Source organism: Battus philenor, unplaced genomic scaffold (genome assembly GCF_028537555.1).
Source record: "Battus philenor isolate CCGP_79_NKW_IND1 unplaced genomic scaffold, ilBatPhil1.0.hap1 SCAF_29, whole genome shotgun sequence".
Lineage (NCBI taxonomy): Eukaryota > Metazoa > Arthropoda > Insecta > Lepidoptera > Papilionidae > Battus > Battus philenor.
In genome coordinates, this window is record NW_027181692.1 from 740,087 (window position 1) to 764,255 (window position 24,169).

Below are 24,169 nucleotides of genomic sequence, written 5' to 3' on the forward strand. Positions count from 1 at the left end.
TAAATCCTCGATTAACCCAACTATTGTTACAAACTGTGATAATAATCAACAGCAAAAAAGAACTAAAATGACAAAGTTATGAAGACGACCCCGTAGGTGTCATTGGTGACCCGTGACTATTTATAACATATCTAAATTTTTTGAGGACCTCCAAAAGCCAAGGTTTTTGGGTACAAAAGTTACCACCAGAAAAGATAAAACTTCGACCGACCCAACTATTGGAACAAACTGTGATATAATACACACTAATTTTAGGGCTAATATATATCGTTATAGATGACCCTTACGGGTCACTGGTGGGCCGTGGCTATTAAAATTCTAATAAGTTCCGAACTGTTTCGCAGTCAATTTTATGGAAACCTTAAAAGGTCAAGGCATTTTAGGTACTATAATTCTCTCCAGAAAATTCGGTTTTTCTTTTGTACAAAAGATCCCTGTTGAAATTATAAGCCGCGGATTGATCCAATTATTGGGACAAACTGTAATACACCGTTCCAAAAATTCCAAACGAAAATGACATCGTTATTAAGACGACCCGTACGGGTCACTGGTGGGCCGTAACTATTTAAAACATCATTAATATCGAAATTTTATCAACAATTTTATGAGGACCTTCAAGGGTCAAGATATTTTTGACAAAATTTTAAACAAATTATGATATACACCTAAGAAATTTTGGACTAATATTTTTACCTACCGTTATGAAGTCGACCCGTACGGGTCACTGGTGGGCCGTGGGTATCTACAATCAATTTGGTTCGCTTACTATATCTAATTACGATAAATTGGACAACAATTTGCTGCCTGATATATGAAATCTACGTTTTTATATTGATACGTTTGACACATTTTATATACACAAAAAAGGTGGTAAGATTTTGTCGGATTTCAAATGTCTCTCGTCGAACAGAGATGAATAGAGGTTGGGGGATATTGGATACTTCCTCCAACTCTTAATTTTATGCGTTGGATAAGTTAGAAAATAATAAAATTTCAACTTTATGCTATTGCAATAAGGTCTAAAATTCACATCTTATAACAATTTACGGAAACCGTTTAACTTATTTATAGTTTAATATGAAAAATCTAGTTTAATCTTAAGAAACGTTGCCATATTTGACCAGGTGTAAGTCACATATATATTTAATTGGAGAATTTAGGTTCAAAAAAATGAATACAGACTCTGACGATGCAAACTGGATCTTATGACCTATAGCATAAAGGTTGAAATGGATATATAAGAAGTTAAGAATGAGGGTAGATGAAGAAATTACTAAAATACAGGATATAGTGTGAAAATGGCACGGGAGACAATCCACGACAGAGGGCTCACATGTCGCCAAGAACGTCCAGAAACACGGTGTCCAAAAATCACGAGAGCTCGACATCAGAGAACTCTTGCAGCGGGTCTGAAGTCTTCTCAATTGATTTTAGACTTTCTTCCTGTGACGTACAGTCCAATTTCACTTGGTCCGCACTCCCGCTAGAGTCAACGTGCACTTCCACGCTTCCAACTACCCTTTCACCTTCATCATCGTCTCTTATCACCGACACCCCTTGTATGATATCAGGGTAGACTGTTCTAGAAGCTTCTAGATCTGATTCATCTGCGCTATAATTCTCTATATCATCGAAATCTCGATCTGTGGGAGTGTCTGCACGGCATTTGGAAGGAGACAGGTTCTGGACTGCGGTCTTGGAGACGGTCTTAAATATCTCCCCTATGTCTGCCTCTGTGGAGAGTTTTAGGGCATGCTGCCAACCCATGAGGGTCTGGGAATGCGTGGCAACCTGCCGGTCGGCGAGTTCTAGGAGTAATGACTTGACTTCAGCACGAGTCTTTGGGATCCAGTCGGCGAGCTCTGACCGCAGAGCTTCGGACGCCTGCTCCAATCTGAGGAGTTGGATATGATTAATAAGAACATGAAATAATTTCACAGTGAGCACTAGAAATTATCTCTTTTCCGACCAGGCTTAGTCAGGTAGTGCATGATAACAATAAGATCTATCCATAGGCCTTCACCACGAATAGTGCAGTTTGGACTAAAGAATCAGAGTGACCAATGTAGCTCGGAGAATTGCTTGTGTGAAGTAGCAGTGGGTGCGGCACCTTGTTCGTGTGGCTGAGGGCGGTTGAAGCCGAATGGTCTTCGAGTGATGACCACGGGCTGGTAGACGTGGCATGGGCATGCCCATACTAGGTCGACCGACGACATAGTTCGTGACCACTGTCACTTCAACTTATCAATCCCCTGCATGATAAAGTAAATACGCACCTGTTATGAAGATCGCCGGCAGAGTTGTTTCCCGATACATATGCAGCTGTGGACAATTTGAACCAATATTAATAATTAGACTTTACAAGTGTTTGGAATAAATAAAAAAAAAATAATACATTTCTATACATAGGTTTAGGTATTTAACGAAATGTATATAAAAAAACCTAAATTTCGAGGCGGAGAAAATTTGTCAGACTAACCAGATGCCATGGCTGGACTGGAGAACAGGTTAGATGGCAATGGATTGGGCAAAGATAGAAGAATGAAAGGCAATAGGTCGTAACAGACTTGGCAAAAGGTGGAGGAAAGCTGTGAACCAGACAAATGATGGAGAAGAGCAGAAGACAATAGATGGGAAGAGGACTGGAATATTTTTGGAAGGAATTATGGACAATGAGAAGTACAGGAGAAGAACTGGGCGATAGGTAGATGAAGCAACGAACTGGACAATGGTAGGAAGAGAATTGGGTGACGTATTGAAGGGATCACTAGAAAATGTGAAGTATAAAAGATGGACTGGGTTTTGTAAAGAGAGAGTTGAGGAACGGACAATGCAATAAGAAGTACAAGAGAGAAACAATTAGGTAACGTATGATGAAAGGGGATTCGCTAGATCGTAAGTCATAAGCGAGGAAGGTGAAAGAACAGACCATGCGATAAGGAGTACTAGAGAAGAACTGGGTGATGGAGGAATATGCAACGGACTGGACAATCATAGGTATAGGTTCAGGTGATGTATGGAAAGGATTATTAGAAAGTGTAATGTGAAGGGGGGGTTGAGGAACGGATTATGAAAGCAGAAGTACAAGAAACGAACTGAATTATGAAGAAACAATGAGAAATTTTATGGAAGGTATTATTAGATAATGTGTGGTGTACGAAATGGGCTGGAGAACAGGTTATGGACAATGAAGTTGTAAGAACAGACCATGTGATGAGGGGTACAACAGAACTGGGTGATGGGTGCATGGGGCAACGGACTGGACAATCGTAGGTATAGGTTTAGGTGATGTATGGAAGGGAATACTAGGATATGTAAAGTGTAAAGGATGGACTGGGTTTTGTAAAGAGAGAGTTGAGGAACGGACTATGCAATAAGAAGTACAAAGAGACGAACTGAACAATAAGAAGAGAAACAATTAGAAATTTTGTGGAAGGTATTATTAGATAATGTGTGGTGTACGGAATGGACTGGACAACAGGTAATGGACAATGAAGTTGTTAGAACAGACCATGTGATGAGGGGTACATCACTGGGTGATGAGTGTATGGGGCAATGGACTGGACAATCATAGGTATAGGTTCAAGTGATGTATGGAAGGGATTGCTAGGATATGTGAAGTGTAAAGGATGGACTGGGTTTTGTAAAGAGAGAGTTGAGGAACGGACTATGCAATAAGAAGTACAAGAGACGAACTGGACTAAGTGAAGAAACTGTAAATGAAAGGAATGGGTGAAACAACAAGTTATGAGCGATTATCTTGTAAGGACATACCATGTGATAAGAAATACAGTAGAAGAACTGGGCTATGGTGTGGAGAGGTTTAGGTGATGTATGGAAGGGATTACTAGGATATGTGAAGTATAAAGAATGGACTGGGTTTTGTAAAGAGAGATTTGAAGAACGGACTATGCAATAGAAGTATAAGAAACAAACTGGACTAAGTGAAGAAACGATTTAATAATGAAAGGAATGGGTGGAACAACAAGTTATGAGCGAATAACTTGTAAGGACAGACCATGTGATGAGGAGTACAGTAGGAGAAGAACTGGGCTATGGTGTGGAGAGGTTTAGGTGATGTATGGAAGGTACTACTAGGAAATGTGAAATATAAAGGATGTATTGGATAGCTATTGCTATCCAATGAGGAGATAAAAGACAATAGGTGATGCTACTGACTTGGCAATGGTGAAGAATGGATTAGCTGATGAATAGAATTGATTGTAAGAAATATGATATTTACCGTGCAACGCATTCCTGTGACGTATCTTATGTGTGTGTGCTCTCGCGTACGCCGCTAGCAGCGGCAGCGCGGCGCGGTGTCGGAGCGGCGCTCCAGCTCGGGCTCCGGCAGCCGCACACGCACCACCAGCTAGCGCAGCCCCCGCCGGACCCCATGCACCGCATGCACCTCGCAAACTACCCTCAATTAATCATTACACTGATGATGTCATATATATTTCAGCAGTAGGATGTCCACAGCTGGATATAGGCCTCCCTCATAGATAATAGCGGTCCTATGGTCAGTTCCTAGAACCATTCTGTGGCCACTACAGAACCTCATTTACCGTTGAACGTCAACCAAGAAGGTGGACAGATGATCTTTATGAAGTGATGGCCATTTGGTTAGTCCATTATACATATATATGTATATTTATAAATATATATGTGTACACACATACATACATATATATATATATATATATATATATATATATATTGCAAAATATAAAATATTATATTTATTTTAATATGTGACATTGAATATAGAGATAGATATATAGATATATTGACAAACGAAAGAAACCGACATAGCAAAGCAGATTGGCAGGTTGAAATGGCACCGAGGAAGCCACTTCGAATACCTGATGACCATTGGTACCTTAAAGTTCTGGAGGGAAGACCATGTACTGGCATCATTGTACTGGACATCATATACGTGAAGACATTGAAAAAATCTGCTCCAACCGGAGTTTATGTAAATATACACCAATACATCGCTTTGCATCGTTTCGTTTTGCGTTTTCTTTCGAAGTTGCGTCGCTGCTTAATAAGTACTAATTTTTACTGCGCGTCGTTAGATTTTAGAGGTTGCGTTGTTTTGTGTTCGAGTCAAATTTTTTTTAATTTTCTTTTTTTTCTAAAAGATGGCAGCACTTTTGTTTCTAATTGCGGCATGCCATCAAAACTCGGAGATTCCCTTTCAAATTTGAAAAGTTTTATTTTTACTTTGTTTTGCTAATTTTGGAGTTCAGTTTCAATAACGTAGTGTGTTGTGCTTTTTTTTAAAAGAGAATAATAAATTTATATAAATTTTTACGTGTTGTTTCTGGTTACAAAAAAGGTAAATATTTTTCCAATTTGTTTATTGGCAGAGTTATATTGTTTTTGTTTTTAAATGTTTACTTTGTTCAATTTTCTTTTTATAAAGTAGTATTTTCGTAACCCTTGAACCTATCTTCGATTTTTACATGGTTTGCTATAGAAAATCTTAATTCACTTTGCGGCGTTTCAATTTGCGTCGTGTTTCTTTGGAACGTAACCACGACGCAAAGTGAGGTATTGGTGTATATTGGACTTTCATATCCAGCAGTGGGCGTATATATGAAATTATAATTATATATAAATTAATAGACATAGTATATGTTACCTCATGTACTCCCCGCTGAGTGCAACCGACCCTTTGTAAAGTTTTGTGGTCAATGTGCATAGGGTTGTCAGCTTCTGTTCCAAGGATTGTAGGTAGTCAGCCGCTGCTGTGAACTCCGGATCCTGTACCCTAAAGCCGGACGATAAATTATTTCACGCAATTACAAGTGTCATCGTATATCACTCGATTTATTATTTAGATTGATATATACCAGGGCTTCTTAAACTTTTGTCATTCACGACCCCAATTATGATTGCGAGTTTCTTGACGACCCCATACAAACGGAAAAGAAAAATAAATTAATAATTTTTGATGATTTATTTATAAGTTAACAATATACATTTGAAAATATTTAGTTTTAGAATTCGTTTTGAAACATACAAAAATCTGAAATTAAAAATTGCTCAAAAAATTATAAAATTGTCTTTATATTAGTTTAAAAACTTCCACCAATTAGCGTGTTTAGACGCTGCAAGTCCACTGTATTCCGCCAACTCTAGTGATGTTATAAAATGGTATATATAAATATTTGACATTAAAATCTCTCGACCCCAGAATTTTGCCACGCGACCTCATTTGGGGCCTTGGGACCCATAGTATAAGAAGCCCTGATATATACCGATGTACAACATAAAAGTTACATTGCAAAAATGTTAAAAATTATTTTTAATTATATTTACAATTACCCTCATCTATATTATTAATAGTTCATAATACAGTTTATTATTTCAATGAATTTCTTTGGTTTTATTTGATGATTTTTTTTTCTAATTAAAGCAATGGATACATATATATATATATATATATATATATATATATATATATATATATATATATATATATATATATATATATAAATTAATAGTCGCCTATAGACACTAACTGCAAGGCATAAGCTTCTCCTTAATATATCTATACTATAATATACTATAATCACCACACTTTGAAGGTGGGTGTGGTGATCACAGTATCTAACTATGGTACACAGAGGATATACCATATCCTGGACACTTGTTTATGAGCAGTAGTAATCTAGAATCGAACCCACAACCCATGATAAAGCCTCAATCCTCTACCACTATGCTACCACCGTTCAATTCTGTATAAATGCGATTTTAAATCTCAATTTATTGATCATCTTGTCGATTCGAATGTTACATGGTTAGACATTCGACTACACAGACGTTTAATAGAAGCCCACAGCTGAACATAGATTTTGACAAAGTCATCTGTTCACCTTGTGGATAGATCTGTATTAATGACCATTACATACATAATTCGACAACAAATGAAGTATATATTCATCCCTTTCAAAACTTTTATAACTTTCTTTGTATCTGGGGTGGGGGATCTTCTAGATATACAAGATACCTTGCCCTCTGATAGAAGGACATGGTTATAGAGGCTCTATCCAGGTTATTAAGAACCTCGCAGCTACCCCTTAATACTATGCCAAGGTACATCCCACTTTGCTTTGCTGACCTGCTCGGGTTTGCATGGAGTGCTTGATAAAGGCCCCCCCACCCCACTCTCAACGTCCGCGAATCCCACTTTTAGTCGCCTCTTACGACAGGCAAAGGATACCTTAGCCCTATTCTAGTCAACCTGAGCTAAAAAAGACACCAAACAGTCATTCATAACCCTCTGCAGAAAAATCGTAAAAAATGCTATAGAAAAAAATATAACGTAAATATTGCAAATAAATAGATAATGAAGACAAAATAAGAGCAAAATAATATACAGTACTGTGATATAAAATAATAATAGAATTTAAGTAATAAAAATGTGATATAAAACAATGTAATTATGAAAATGTAAAAAGAAAAGAGGAATGAATGAAAGGTGATACAGAGCAAAGGAAAGACAGCAGAATTGTGGCATGAAAGAATAGACCGAAAGACAATGTGAAATATGAAAGAAGAGAAAGTAAATAATAAAAAAATATGTGAATAATTAAATTTGCCCGTAAAGTCCCTGTCCCACAAAAGAAAGGAGGTACGAGAGACCCCCAATGACTATGGTTTAACCAGTAATCGTGGTTCCTGGACTGATATCTGTAGGTAGAAATTGAAAGAAAGAATGATGATCTGGCGAAACTCACCTGGCTCCATTGGGTCCAGGTTTGGACTCCCCGCTGCCGTATAAAGCGCTGCTGAGACCCCACAGGTTTAACGCACTGTTTTCACTTTTGAACACCTGGAATTATTTTTTGATTCACTAAACAGTTATCATTTTATCAGCTAATTGACACACACACACACACACTGCATAGACATCCCACAAAAATTACTACAATGTCCAGTCTTGGGTTATCTGCAACCAGCGACTTCTTGCAATCTTGACTTTGTCTTCGGTTTACTAAATGGAGCACCCACTGGTGGCAGTCAGCTGCACACGCGATATGCCCCTCTACTGCCACTTTAGACGATCAATACTTCCAGCTACAATGATGTCCCTGGTTCTTTTGCAGATCTCGTTTATTTCTTCAATTAACTTTCAGTGCAACAATTTATTATAATATTCACTAGGACACTTGTCTTGTCTTGTCTCAGCTAGCTGGTTTCCGCAACTAAGCATTCATCTCATTTTCCAACTCCTTGAGATATCCTAGCTGACTCTTGATGTTCCGGCGATCTCGGGAACGCACCTCGGTGTTCCGAGATGGGTAACCATGGATGGTACCCCCGTATACCGAAGTACCTGAACAGCTCTCTCGTCTTCCTCCAGGCACGCTTTGAAAAAGACCATCACCATGGTTCACATCCCTGCTACCAAGCGTTTTTTATATTATGTCATCGAATGAGGTGATCTGTAGTGAAAGGAAAGTAACCGACATGGCCCATTGTTGGGTTGAGGTGGCGGTAGGCGGTAGGCGGTAGTAGGTCACATAGAACAGATGGCCTCTGATGTCTTGAGGTTGTAGAGTGGAGACTACAGACCAGCGTACGAGTAGAACTTCCACTCACAACCTGGACATTTGATGCCGCTCTCAACTGGATTGCCTATGTCCAACAGTGAACATGTTCCGACTGAAATCATGTGTTATAATATACTCTCTTACATTCTCACCTTATCAAATTCCTCATCAGGTGTGGTAACAAAAAGTCTGAAGTCATCACTGTGTGTCAGAATAGGGTGCTTCGCCACACGGTCTGCGAACAACATGCATCTTGTTAACTAAGAAAGGGACTAATATACAGCTACTTCTGCTATGCAGCAGTAGTAATGCAATGTTCACCGTCCGCAAGCCCGTTGATAAATGCACATGCAGCAAGCAATGCGAAACACAACTACCACCGTTAATCTACTCTGCACATGTTTCACCCCTCCACGGGGCATCCTCAGATGTTAGGCTTTGGGGCTCACGAAAAATTTCAAAAATAGGGTCATATTATCAAGGAGCTTGGCTACCCCTGGTCTAGTAAATATTTCTTAGTTGTTTTTTTTTAAATAGGATGACTGGCGATCTTTGAGAGAAAGCCTATGCCTAGTGGATGTCCATCGACTGAAAAGAAGGTAAATCATTCCACAACAGAAAGGCCTGTGTCGTGAAATATTTGGACGTGAACTAAATTTGGTTACATTTTACTCTAAAGTAAGTTACGACTACCCCCATTAATTCACTCAATATGTGTTTCACCCCTCCACGGGTCATCCTCAGGAGTAATATTACACCGACCAGTGCCAAACACCGAGTGCACTCGATGTTAATAGTAGTGTTAGTAGTATATTAGTCCATTTCTTAGTTAGGATGGACTTCCACAAGGTAACGCCTGATTCTATTAGATAAGTATCTTATTATCCCAACCATCTACTAGTTATACATGGTGATTCATTATAAATGCAAAAGGTTTAAACGGGTGAATATATAGCTTATTTGCTCTCAATTAATATACGGTACACCCTATATAAAAATGATTTTTTTCAGAAATAATTAATAATGTAATGATAATAAAATAAGAAAAAGCATAACATAACTGCTAAAGATGCCCTGTGGAGGGGTAAAACACGTGCACTTTGTTACATGACTACCACTGCATGTGCGGAAGTGGCTAAATATTGATCCTTTTCTTACATAAGAAAAAGCGTTTTCAAAATTTAAAATCACGTAATTTCGCTAAATTTAATTCTGGATACCAAATAAAATATTGGACCAAGCTAAGAATCTTGATGTAGCCCTTCGGTTTAATTTAATTAAAAACATTAAAGGTAAGCGCCTTCAAAGCTCAACGTATACCAGCCTTGTGTATCTTTAAATGCCTCCACAAGGTATACGACCAGATCAGATTTTCAAGTAATGTATCATTGGTGATTGGTGAGCAGATGTAATTCTTGGTGGTCAGCGCAAACTCATAAATGACCTTAGACAATTTTTTTTGGGCCTCCGCTATAAGGGGTCTCTCGCTCTCTCCTATCATATTTATGGGACAGAGTATTACAATCTTATTTGTAATATATATATCCTGAATTAAAATACTTTAACAACTAAACAATTTTTACATATCTATGTTTCTGTTTTGTTTATGTAGTTCTCTATTTCTCCTATTTCTTTAATTTCTTATTCGACTCGTACTATTTTCACCTTTATTCCTATTAATTGAAGGAAGTCAGGTCTGTCTGTCAGGTCAGGTCTGTCATCCATCTAGAGGGGTTTATTGTAGAGGCAGCAACCTGGTCCACTTTGGGAACTGAGTATTTTTGTATAAAAATTAAAAAAATTTGGACTTACCAAGGAAGGCATGCAGGGCTAAAGCCCTGATATGAACGAAGGCGGGCTGGTAACGATCTAGTTGCTGGCGTGCCGAATGCAACGGAGGCAGAGCTGGAGGTGCCAAAAGCGGAGCCCCTGCGCACAGCCGCCGGTGCAGTAACTGTAAACGGTTCAACAATCACAACTAATCAGATTTCTAAATTCATGTATCCGATATCAAAAAAATCATTTGACCCATTGTAAAATTTCTCAAACTCAACGCAATTTCTAACATCTCGGTGATATATATTGTACAAAAAGCCGACAGATACATCACCAGTGAGACATTCACCAAAGACATCACCAAATTTACGTATAGACAAAGTTGATACAGTGAACATATAAAGTAGTACATACCTTGAAATGGTTGTACCGGCGCCTCACGTATGGCGGCGTGGGCCAGCGGGCGCATACGCAACGAACACGGTACGTCACGAAGGTCTCCAACGTGGACAGCTGCTTCATTGGTGCATCTACCTACCCACAAAATTTTACTTTTACAACTTGACACTAGATGGCGTTCGGTGCACTGTAATTTTGTATCGCGCCGACAGATAGCGCTGGCAGTCGATAGCCTTGCAAAAATACTTTATACTGTGAAGACGTTTTTTACTTATTGTTATAACCTATTAAAATATTTATCATAATTCGAAACACTACAAGTGTATTGAAAGAGTATAAACAGTTCCATACAATGTTACTACAGTGTTACCGAAACTTCTGTACCGGAAGGAGTAATGACCTGTCTTTTCAGCTAGTCCAAGGTCAAAGCTTGCCGTGGAGGTACTTATGCTCTCTTTTCTCTGGCCCCACCTAGCCGCGCTTTCCTATGACGCAGTACAGTGGTTTTAGTAGCACTATAGTTTTAATTAACCTATACAATGGTATAAAAACTATTTTGACCCCAAGGTTAAACAAATACATTGGGAAGAGGTGTAATAACATTAATTAAATCTTATCTAGGCCTTAAAATGTCCACTGCTGGACTAGTGGAATAAGCCCTCTAGTCCTCAGCTAGTCCTCGAGCATAATCAGGTACTCTTCGTACTTTGAGCTAAGTATTATAATATTGACAATATCAAACCGGTCAAACTTTTAATGTAAAGTCAATAATTCTATGGATTCATTTATGATTTAATTATACATCACTCTTGATGATCAAACAGGCCATCATCATTAACATTTTAGTCTCAGAATGTCCCAGGACACATTGTAGGGCTGAATCGATCAACTAGAAATGATCATAACAAGGTTAAACATAAAAAAACTGTTAAAGAGAGAAAATTATTTTTTTCTTTAGACTTTCGCTGCTACTAGTGACATTCAAAGATTCCGTGAGTTTGAAGGGTGTAGAAGGCAACCTACCCTAAGACTTCTTTTGAGGTAGCAAAGTTTAAGGGCTTTCAAAGCACCCTCAACTTAGGCCGCTACATTCTACTACTTCAACTTAAGGCTTGGGCAGTCACTTATCAATAATACCCGATTAGTATTCCAACACAAAGGTGCTCAAGTAGAAAACAAATTCATGGTACCTTGACAGCTATATCATATCCATGCTCCATGATCAACGGTGCACCTTCAACTGCATCATCCGTGACGCTTGGTGCCTCTGTGTCTTCTGTGATATCTCCATCATTCAGCTCTAGAACTGCTGAGCTGGAGTCGCTTGCCATTATGCTGTAATATATGTTATGTAACATATAATTTTAATACAGTATTGAATAATAATGAAGTCCCTGAGGATATGGTATTGATATCCTCTAGACTTACCTGTAAATAAGAACTTAGGCCCTAATGGTTTTAATTTCATTCATATCAACCAACATACTCCTACTGTAAGGTACAGGCTTCCTGCAAGATCACCACTATGACCAGCATTGTGCTACCCACATCCAGCTACTCGACTTTGATGTTTTCTACTTCGAGGGGATCCTGTCCATGCTGCATCTACTGGTTTGTTGTCAACACTGTAGAACAGTGTTTCCTAACCTTTTTTGTGCTACTAAGCCTTTTTAAAATTCTTACACCCCCCTATGTAACATACATCATTACAATATTAAATCGATAGGGTTAAATTAGTGTCAAGTTCATTTTCGAATTGCCCACTGTTAACAATCAAATTGTCCCTCTGTGGGGTGTATGCCCCACATTGGGAAACACTGCTATAGAAACTTTTGACCTCACCAGCTTCAGACAAGTATGTAGAATTACTTGTCTGTTTCATTGATGATTTAGCTTCTACTATAGAGATCTTCATTTTTATTTATTTGCACAGCAAAATCCCAAGCATAGCTTTCTCCATTGCTATGGGTGACTTTCAGCCTTCTAATAAAGCCTATCGTAAACTACCATCATTGACTAACCCGTAAATTTCAGTTTATTGATCGAGTTGCATTCCATGCTCTCTTAATTATAATAAGATAGGACCCTGTCCAATACTTGAACAATATTCATAAAATATAAAAAATAAACATACGTAACTATACCAAATATTGTAATAAGGTCAAATAAATATAGAACTTATCAAAAAATTAGTTAAAAATATACAAAATAGTTACTGTAACAATTCCCATGGCCACTATCACATTTAATGTTGAGAGTGTTTGATGCTAACCAGACTACTGCAAGAGTGGATGAATGAAGAATGGGAATTACCCTTCTTCAATTGGGGTGGGGACACTGAATGGAGGAAAGCTAATGGCATTTGGTCTTCAGGACTTGACTCTTAAAAATGAAGCCTTTAGAATTCAACCCGGTCCAAAAATACATTAAAATAGAGCACCCTGCATTACACATCTATTGATAAATGGACATTTAAAAAAGTAAATAATAATTTAATTGTGAGAGTGAAAGTTAGATTTAATCAATGTTTTAATATCACACCCTTTAACTATAATCTTGACGTTGCAAACATCGCGAATCTCTTCGTTTTTGCAGTGTCATATAATATACACACAAACATATAGAAGACTAAATTAAGGCGCAATATGTACAAACCTAGAAAAAATATGCTTATAATTAAATTATATTTGATAATGGTCTAATAAAGAAATATTTTTGAATTGTTAAACATAAACAATACTTTGTATAAAACGTATTTATTTAGCAAATGGAAGAGTTTGCAGTAAAATTTTAGCACACAACGCGCCATATGCGCCGAGTCATTCATTTTATACATTTTGCAACTGGACGATAACAGAAAAATACCGATAAACATATAAAGAGTTGGCCTATTTCTCCCTTTTCACGATCAATACTGCATTCGTAATGAAAGTGCAACAGCGCTGTTTTGTAACTATACTACAAGAAATAAAATAATGATATAGTGTAATAATTACCTTTAGTACGAGAATTTAGATGTCAGTAATTTATTTGTGTGGAAAACCGTGAAAATTTTGGGAAAACAAATCTAATACACCTACTCCATGACGCGACACACTTGACATCAGTGACAACTGTCGGAAACAGTTGTTATGTAGATATAATTAATGTAAGTATAGTTCTGTTTTAACTGTTTATTTACGACATACATTTCTTTTCATTAAAAAATAGATATTTTTAACATAACTTTAAAAAATGTTACAAATAAACAATACATTTGTTTATATATCTTATTGCGAGCATAATATATGTCGAGATCGAGAAAAAAGTTTTCTGTTAATAAACAAATATAATTTTTCGTCCATATGAATGACACACTAAGTTAAGTTGCATAATGTGGTAATATCGCCACAAAGTTTATTTTCCTCCCAGCAACAGGTTCTAGCGCAGAATAATATTGTATTAAAATTATTACGTGTGTGTTTATTATTCTTTAAGAAAGTTCGCGTTCTTTTAATCGTAACGTCCTAAACAGGAGTCCGAACAAACACAAGAGCCGTTATAACGTATAATCATAATTACACCCTATAACATTGATTTTATCGTGTTAAAAAGTTTTGTGTAGTTGCCCTTTTCAAACAGAAGGCATGATAATTCACTTTATATTTTTATTTACCACCCCTTTCTAAATAAATAAACTTATTGATATCCAGTACAAAACTATCAACTTGATGATTATCTGTTAACTTTCCCGATGAATATAATCTGTAATTTAAAATTGACCTTTACGTCTTATTTTTTATCTATTTTTAGTTGTGACGTTTATTGTTTTCATTTCTCTGTTCATTGCATGTTCAACGTGTGATTTACAAGTTTATGAGAATTTTAACTAAAATAAGTGGACATTGCATTAACTGTGATAAATTTAACCGTGTATTTCTTTTAAAATATTCATAATTGCTTCGAAAATGCAAAACGTAAACGCTCCGCGGGAGCCCGCTCCTGTACTTAGCACGAGTTCGACTATTCTAAACATGAGAGAAAAAGAGAAATATATTGAAGATTTCGACTTTCCGTTCTGCGATGAATCTTCCAAATACGAAAAGGTTGCGAAAATCGGCCAGGGCACATTCGGCGAAGTGTTCAAAGCGCGCGCAAGGAATAGCACAAAGAAATTCGTTGCCATGAAAAAGGTGCTGATGGACAACGAAAAAGAAGGCTTCCCTATCACAGCGTTGCGAGAAATTAAGATCCTTCAACTACTAAAACACGATAATGTTGTGAATTTGATAGAAATATGTCGCACAAAAGCTACATTGCATAACAAATATCGTTCGACTTTTTATTTAGTTTTCGATTTTTGCGAACACGATTTAGCGGGTTTATTGTCGAACGTAAATGTGAAATTTAGTTTGGGCGAGATCAAGAAGGTCATGCAGCAGTTGCTGAACGGCCTGTACTACATCCACAGCAACAAAATATTGCATCGGGACATGAAAGCTGCTAATGTTCTTATAACTAAGAATGGAGTGTTGAAACTGGCGGATTTCGGTCTAGCACGAGCATTTAGCGTCGCGAAGGCGGGACAAGTCAACAAATACACCAACAGAGTTGTCACACTTTGGTATAGGCCTCCGGAATTGCTTTTAGGTAAGAGATTGTGCATAAATTTTGATATAGCTGATTGGCAAGTTGCAAGTGGCATTGGGCAGGTTAAATATTGCACAAAATGGCAGCTGCAGCCTCAAGGTTCTAGAAAGGCAATCATGTACCAGTAAGTTAATATTGGTGATAACTTTATTATAGTCATTAGAAGACACTGGATGCAATGTCTTTTATGAGAAACCAATCCTGTTAATAATCTTTGGGGAAGGCCTATGTCCTATGTATATGGTAATAATGGACATCTTATTGCTAAATGTAATAATATAATTCATGATACTAGAAGGTAAAACAAGCTTGTAAAAAAATAATATGTATAAAAAAATTAGCATAGGTAGGCATTTAACCCTTTTAGTGCTGAGGTAATTTTATATTGCATAAAGATTTTTGAAAAAAAGTCAGTTTCATGTCAATATCTACAAATAGACTGCGCAATAGTACTAGCTTCGCAATACTGACACTCCGCACATTATGCACATTCATATAGTGATGATATATCTATGGTTAGCACTGTAAGGGTTAAGTTAGGAAATAATTTAACAGTTTGACTGCTGACCGTGGGGCTCCACTGGTAGGGAGACGTTCAAGTGTTTTTTGGTGTTTTATCTGGTTTTTGACAAAATATACAAAACAAGTAGTTTCATTGATTTTTATTAGAAAAAAAATTCAAACTACTTAAAAAAATTCTCATGATTTAGGGCAGGAAAAGGGTCTGGGATAAAATTTTCAATCTGGGTGCCTTTCTCGCCTTGGGTTGAGATGAAGTTATCTAGAAATTTTAATTATTTAATATAAAATAAACATACAAAATCAATAATAGTGAACCAGAATATAGAACACAACTCCAAGAGCCCTCCTCAAGGTAAGACAGGCATACCGTGCTTTTCCTCTCTTCCCACTCTAAGGTGAGAACGGCATTCACACTGTTAAAGGACTGTTAAACACTGACATGAAAAAATAACATAAGCCAAAAAATTCAGAAATATTAAATGTAATTGTTAAAAAGGTACAAATGCAAATGTTAGTGGAATCTAGTTAAAAAAAGGAAAAGATTTTCAAATTTCAAAAAAGGAATTCTTTTTGAATTTTCACATATATATTACAACATTGTGTAATGTATACTCAAAAATAAGTGCCAACTTAATAATTATGTTTGACCATAAATTTAGATTTTGGTATAATGTTTATAAAAAATTATTCTATCTGGCAGAGAATCAAATCCTGGTCTCCCGCGTGTCAAGCAGGTCCCTGCTTACCTTACCACTATACTTTCAACAGTCATATAGTCATAATAGACAAGCTGTTTGCAATTTATTTACCTCCAAAAAACTTTCCAAACATAAATCTGTACTATTCATGGCATACACAATTAGAACTTTAACTGCCACCTGTGATTATTTCTTTCTCAAACTAAACACACATGCATTGTTAGCGGTCATATAAATAATAGCGTCTATATTTAAATCCAGAATTAATGATTTAAAACAAATGTAACAAACTGTAGTCAAGTTTGATCATATCCAGGACTTCTTTTTAAAAAGTCACAGAAAGCTATTTCTATATTTATGCAGAAGCGCTTAACATATTAAGAAAAAAAAGGACCAATATTTAGCCACTTCTGCACATGCAGTGGTAGTCATGCGGCAAACAACGCAAATCACACAACCGCCACCACCAAATTACTCAACACGTGTTTCACCCCTCTACGGGGCATCTTCAGGAGTTATGTTACACCGATTAGTGCCAAACACACAGTGATCTCACTCAGTGAAGTTCGGAAGTGGCTAAATATTGGTCCTTTTCTTACTTAGGATGGACTTCCGCGAGGTAACGTCTGATTCCATTAAATATTTAACATATTAAGAGTTTTAGAGTGACTGTAGTGGGCAAGTTATTTATTCATAGATACCTGGATCCACTCTTTCCTTGTGTTGTTCAGTTGTTTTCTTTGGAGAAGATGTCAGATGTTTACACAATCTTTCAGACAGCATACTCGGTAAACAGAAATCTGAATTCTACAAAAACACATCTGCTAATAAAATTTAATAATGATGTATACATATACACAATCAGATATAGCCTGAATGAAATCAAAACAATCTAGCGACATTGCTGCCAAGGATTCTTGGCATTTAAATATTTGTTTATTGAATAATAAACCTTTTCGATAAATTTACTTTTAATATGAGTTTTGTAAATGTTAGTCCATATTTTACAGAAAACCTGTTTGATTTGTTACTGCTCTGGCATTGATATTGTATACTAGATGGCAAAAGGTTGTTGATGACGAAGTTGAAGTTCACCCTAATATTTTAGAGGCATTTAAATTGTTTAAAGGTGATCGTAACTATGGCCCGCCTGTGGACATGTGGGGTGCAGGATGCATTATGGCTGAGATGTGGACCAGGTCACCTATCATGCAGGTCAGTTTTTAAACATACATCCTTTAGTTTGGAACTACTCCACGCTATTGGCAACAAGAGGTTTATACAAGACTGACTAGAAAGCTAACTGGTTTGGATGGTTAGCATGAAGAACCAAGGTCATCGTCGTAGCTCGAAGAATTGCTCCTCAATGAGCAGGACACATTGCTTGTGTGGACAACCTATGTGGGGCTAACATGGGGCTTAGAGTGGGGACGACAAGCCAGTAGACGCAGAGTGGGTATGCTACCACTAGGTGGACCATAAATATGGTTCACGGGAATTCGGATCATAATGGCGATCTTTGATGGAGGCTTAAACCTTGCAGTGGGCATCTATCAGTTGAAAAGAAGAAGTGGGGTCCACAAGATGCATAGTGTCTGCAAAAGCCTTCTAACCAGCCTTTTTGTTAATTAATAGGGGAGGCATATGACCAGAAGTGGATGTCTTACGTCCAAAATGATAAAGCTACATGTGGTATTACCATTTGATCAACTGTGATTGTTTTGATTATTCTAACTACCTTCATTACCTTTTAGAGAACAGCTGGTGATCATGCAAATATTCATGTTGAGACATTGATATCCTATACTTATTCCAGGGTCCAACGGAGCAGCAGCAGTTGATCCTCATCTCCCAGCTCTGTGGATCCTGTACTCCGGACGTATGGCCTGGTGTTGAAAACTTGGATTTGTACAATAAAATGGAACTGCCCAAGGGACAGAAGAGGAAAGTCAAGGTTTGTTATTCTCACATACAGTACAATTTTCATTATAATTACAGCTGTAAGTTGTCCACTACTGGGCAAATCCTTTTCAAATAGGTTCAAGTAGGCATTTCCACCTATGAACTGGCAATTATTTCAATATTTTTGTTGCATGGGAGAGATTGCCTTGAGCGATAAAACCCCCTCTATATGAATTATTTCTTTTTTTCCTGTATTTATTGTCTATAATGTACAAAAAAGTGTTAATAAATAAATAAATAAAGAATACCTTGTACTAATATGCCTCAGAATGATGATTTGGAAAGAGTTTGCCGGATACTAAACAGTTGCTCTTTTTAAGACTATTTTAAAGAAAAAATGATGTGTAAGAATAATATCAACCATGTAAAGGAGCTAACAATCAAATATAAACTCTTGAATGCTATAATAACATTTACTTAATAACATATTATGTATTTTAAATTTAAAACTAGGAAAAGTAAGGTCCAAGATATCCTATTGAACTTTATTATATGTGCATACACTCAGACCCGCAAAGGATTTGTTATGTAAGACATAACATGTGTTACAAGTTTAATTTTTATTTCTTATATTAATGATTGTAACACCAGGACAAAATCTTTGCTCTTAGAAGCGATAGAAACAGCATGTATTATACTGACCAATAATTGCACCGCATGGTCGCCAACAGTTATAACAGTGATGCAAAAAAAACCCATCGTGAGTTTACTCCTGTACATGTTTTTATATAGAAATTAAATTTTGTTCCAGGAAAGGCTAAAACCATACGTGAAGGACCCATATGGCTGTGATCTGCTTGATAAATTACTCCAGCTGGATCCCGCTAAAAGGTAAATGTTTATTTATTAATGTAAAAAAATATTAACATCAACTTTATATCGATTCTAATATCAATTTCTTTGTTACATTGTACCTTCCCCTCCCCCAAACCTTACACTCTTCTCTATCTCTATATCTACAAACTCTGTCAACCCCATGGTAAATTGTCCTTACATCTCTTGACTTGCCTCTCTTTTCTCCCTTCATTAGGGCTCTCTCATCACTTTGAGATATTGTATTTTAACTTATCTCCTTTGAAACGCTTTATGTTTGATTGAAATCTATTGAGGATTTCTTAAGTCCAACAGTGGGAAGTCTTATTAGTGAAATAAATATGCAGATTGCTTGATATTATTAAAAAAAATATGTTACAGGTATGATGCGGATACGGCCCTGAACCACGACTTCTTCTGGACGGACCCCATGCCGTGTGACCTGGCGAACATGCTCGCACAGCACACGCAGAGCATGTTCGAGTATCTGGCGCCACCACGGAGGCCAGGTCACCTCCGGCATCATCACCACGTAGCCGGAGCCCAGGCTAAGCCAGCTCAACCCGTTGCTGACTCCGGATACCAAGATCGTGTCTTCTGAGCGCTTAGACGCCGTTCCCGCAATCATGTGGGGGCGAAGCCCTGAGCTTCGGGTCGGGTTACATCAGCGAAGTGACAAACAGTGAAGTGGTCGCAATTTTGGTGAAAACTGAACGGAATACAACGGTTGAATATTACAAAGTTAATTGTTAGTGTGAAGGTAGACGCATCCTTACTTCTCCTCAGTGTTGGAAGACTATAGTGTACCAGTTGTGTTATCTTATTACAACTTGGCAGGATTTACAGGAAAAAACAAGACAAGGCTAGCACAGCCCATTGCTGGCTCCGACTTCTATTCATGTTCTGACACTAATGCACTGTTCCCATACTTATTGAGGCTAAGCCCTAAACTTCGGGCTTCGGTTTGCATATTACTGTGAAGTGGTAAATTCATTCAAAATTTGTCGATTGCTAAGCCAATGTTATTCATATGTACTATATACACTATCGAGATTTTCAGAAAAAAAAACCAGTCTGAGTCATCCGAATAGGGTTTTCTGGGCGCTCAGACGTCATTCCCTTATTTGTTGGGATAGAACACCCGAGCTTTGCGCATTTGGTTGCATTTTACTATGAAGCTGCAGATCTATGAATGAAATATAGCCTTATAACATTACAAATTTCATTTGCTAATATAGAAGTAAACACTACATTACCTCCCTTCAATGTTAAAAAACTATTTTATCCAAGTGTGCTATATAGCTGAAAGAATTGCTTATTGGAAGTGGCAGTAGGCAGGGCATATTGCTCTTGCAATTGGCAGAAGCTGGTAGATGTGTGGGCCCCTCCTAGGTAGACAAATGATATGTCTATGGCTGCGGTAATTCACTAAATGCCAGCTAAGCTAGACCTTGAAGTGGGTCTTGAATGAACTTAGCTTGGTAAAAAACCAGGTAAAGCAAACTACATAAAAAAGGACCAATATTTAGCCACTTCTGAATATGCAGTAGTAGTCGTGCAACAAAGTGCACCGCACGCCAGCCCGCTGATAAATGCGTGTGCGGCAAACAATGCGAATTACACAACTGCTACCGTTAAATCACTCAATATATGTTTCACCCCTCCATGGGGAATCTTCAGGAGTTATGTTACACTGATTAGTGCCAGAGTCAAAAAGCAAACTACCATGATAATGTCTTCTGAGCGCTTGGACATAATTCTTGTAGTCATGTGGTAGCAAAACCCTGACCTACAGATTGGGTTACATTTTATAGTGAATGGACAGCAAAGTTTTATATAAATATAACTTTGAACATGAAATCCATTGCTAAGATAAATGTAGATGCATCCTTATACATTCTCAGTGTTTGAAAACTATTTGTGTTTGTCAAGAGCAAACATGAGTGGAGCTTTGTAGTTCTGGAATGAAGTCCAGGAACCAGCAAGTGTAATGTAAGACATCTACAAAGCTTAAATCTTCAAAAGTCATTGAACTGTTGCTTCAAACCAATCTATTTTTAAGTCTAAGCGAGAGGTCTATGTTCATAAGTGACAGACATTCCCTAAGAAATATACCTAAAGATTGCATGACTAATGTGAACAAGCAGATATATATATGTAATAATTAGGAATAAATACATAATGAATTTGCGGTGGAGGTTGGAGTGAAAGATTTTGTAATCTGGTCGAAGTATTTATATCTGTATAGAGTAAAAATCAGTGTCAAATCGTTCAAAGCAACATTAGTAAGATCATTTATAACTTGTTAAGTTAGGATGGCCATCCCAAACCTGGTATGCGAGGCGTCAGCCCCGATAACCGCGATAGACTACACCCGCACTGTGAATTCATGGAATGCTTAATGTTTTCATGAAAATATAAATAATTTTACATCGTCTTTTTGTTTAAAGTCATGCAATGGCTTCATAAAATGCCCCAAAAGTCACTATAATGTGATATCACGCCTCTGGGGACCTCTTTGGAAATATCAAGATTCTTAACATCTTTCATCAGAATATATGAAATGAAATCGGAAACATCGGACTATTTATATATGTAATATATCAATAAATATTATTGCATTTAGAGCTATAATGCGTTAAAGTATGCTCATACTGCCAAACAATCTACTATGTTTGCCTGACTTGACATTATGATATACAGGATGTTTGGTTATACTTGTAAAAGCCTAGGAGTGTAGTGTCAGCAAAAATCTTTATCACCTGTATAGAGTGATCATTTTGAATGTTAGATTAATTTTTATTTCTAAAGCAATATACAGGGTGTTAAGTATAGGTGTAAATGCTATGAGGCAAATGTATAGTTGGTTTATTTGTCAGCGAAGATCTTTGAAGTTTTGACATATTTTTTCAATTGCTCTGTATAAAGATACATTAAATATGTTACATTATTTATATTTTATATATGCGAGAGGCAGATAGTAACAATATTTTTCTTTTAATATGTAGTAATATTAATTTTTAAAACACTTTTTTCCTACATTATCACTGAGTTATTATTTCTGAAATCATTGATTTTTATACAGGTGTTCGATACATTAATTGGCAGCTTTTACACCTATGACCGATCATCCTGTATAAGCTGTTTCCAGCCTTAATAAATATAATTATGTGTAATATAAGACTGTATATAGCAATATAGTATATTTGTTGATTTGTGATTAGTAATAAAATGAAATAAATTTTTTACAATTGATTTTTGTTTTTCATTTTAATATTTTTGTAATGATAAATGTCCGCTAGGGCTTAAAGGTTCTAGAGTAAAGACAGGACGCTTTCAAACGGTTCTATTGGGAATCTATCAAATTAAAATATTCTTTATTTGAATAAGCTGTTACAAGCACTTTGCAAAATGTCGACATTGTCGTCCCTACAGCAAGCTATCAGCTCGACACAGTTCTGCTGAACAGGCAGAAGCTCAGCAGTTGCTCTTTGCAAATACAGTTACACAAAGCGCGTGACTACATACAACTCCGCGCATTGACATCAGCGCAGTGCTCTTGGATGCAATAACATACTTTTGTTCAAAAATATTTCTTTAATATTGATTCTAGATCTTTCCAATAGCAGATCTGATATTGACTAGAATTTTATTGTATATACATATACCTTGTGCTATAAACGATTTATTTAATTTTAAAAGACGAATCTAATTCTGAAATTATGATGATTTCTCATTGACATTTACAATGTCTTTATACTTCAGACATTAGCGTCCGTGCCTCTATTTTTAAGATGTCATTGAATATTTCCGAAAAAAAAAATGTCGCCCACATTTTTGCATGTTACTAGCAAACTATTTTACCATAAATTAAAGTAAAATAATTACTTTTATATTTTATAAAAATCATTGGTGTATTGATTATTTTAACTGACGCCTTTACAATGTTCAGTTCTTAAAATTACGTTTCCTGTGATCATTTCCTCATCCCTACTCCACATTGACATCCTCAGATTGTGCGCCAGTTGATGAATTTTGCGATCGCATCTTGTCTCGTGTGACGTGATATTGCTCCCACCACGTGGACACTGTTATACGGCCTGAAGGTGTCTGTTATTCTCTCTAATAATATTAATTTCACTCCTGTTTACCTGAATTCGAAGCTGATGGTGTCTGTTTATACTAAGCATTAAGGTTTTCTGCACATTGGAGGCTGAAGGTTCCTAGACTTTCTCATAAACGACATACAAAAATTAGTTAGTTCCGGTGAATCCCTTGCAGTTAAATTTTTACCATGTTCCCAAAATTCGATAAAAATATTTAGTATTTAATCCAACTATGAAAATTGTCATAGTCCGCGACTATGGGAACATTTTGTGATATTTTTACCGCAGATGTATAAATAGCCACATAATTCTGTTAAGCATTGTATGTGGTTTACTTTACAAAACGGCCTTTTATTTAATTTTCGATAGACAACTATCGTCACATTTAAGGACCTCTATACCTAAAAAAGGATTAAAGCGGTATTCAGATGTAAAATCCACCGCACAGGTACTCCAAAAATTGTCAATACCTTCAAAAATTATACCTAGGTAAGTAGAATAAAAAAACTACACATGGTAGGTAGTATTAGGTAAGACCTATATAAAAAGTTCACAGGACTTTCTTTTTATATTTATCGCTTATTTTTGGCAGAGCAGGCATGGTCATAGACCCTTTACTAAGGTCCAGGGAACTCCTATCTAGTAGTGCATGTACTTAAGGTGATTACTATTTTATTAATAATATTTAATGAAAAAT

At 36.7% G+C, this 24,169-nt stretch overlaps 2 protein-coding genes across 2 annotated transcripts; one reads left to right on the forward strand and one right to left on the reverse strand.

Annotated features, from left to right (window-relative positions):
- Window positions 1-1,165: 1,165 nt before the first annotated feature.
- LOC137926311 (sorting nexin-7-like) lies at window positions 1,166-13,838 on the reverse strand. Its single transcript, XM_068769912.1, has 10 exons — window positions 13,739-13,838; window positions 11,933-12,077; window positions 10,758-10,877; window positions 10,380-10,521; window positions 8,720-8,802; window positions 7,752-7,846; window positions 5,651-5,779; window positions 4,244-4,419; window positions 2,277-2,322; window positions 1,166-1,894 (listed from the first exon to the last, which is right to left on the reverse strand). Exons 2-10 carry the CDS (start codon window positions 12,071-12,073, stop codon window positions 1,372-1,374), a joined length of 1,455 nt encoding a protein of 484 aa, XP_068626013.1. The 5' UTR covers window positions 12,074-12,077; window positions 13,739-13,838; the 3' UTR covers window positions 1,166-1,371.
- Window positions 13,839-14,579: 741 nt separating this feature from the next.
- Window positions 14,580-20,409, forward strand: Cdk9 (Cyclin-dependent kinase 9). Its single transcript, XM_068769875.1, has 5 exons — window positions 14,580-15,371; window positions 17,721-17,806; window positions 18,408-18,545; window positions 19,305-19,384; window positions 19,748-20,409. The coding sequence occupies exons 1-5, from the start codon at window positions 14,690-14,692 to the stop codon at window positions 19,965-19,967; spliced, it is 1,206 nt and encodes a 401-aa protein (XP_068625976.1). The 5' UTR covers window positions 14,580-14,689; the 3' UTR covers window positions 19,968-20,409.
- The last annotated feature ends 3,760 nt before the right edge of the window (window positions 20,410-24,169 follow it).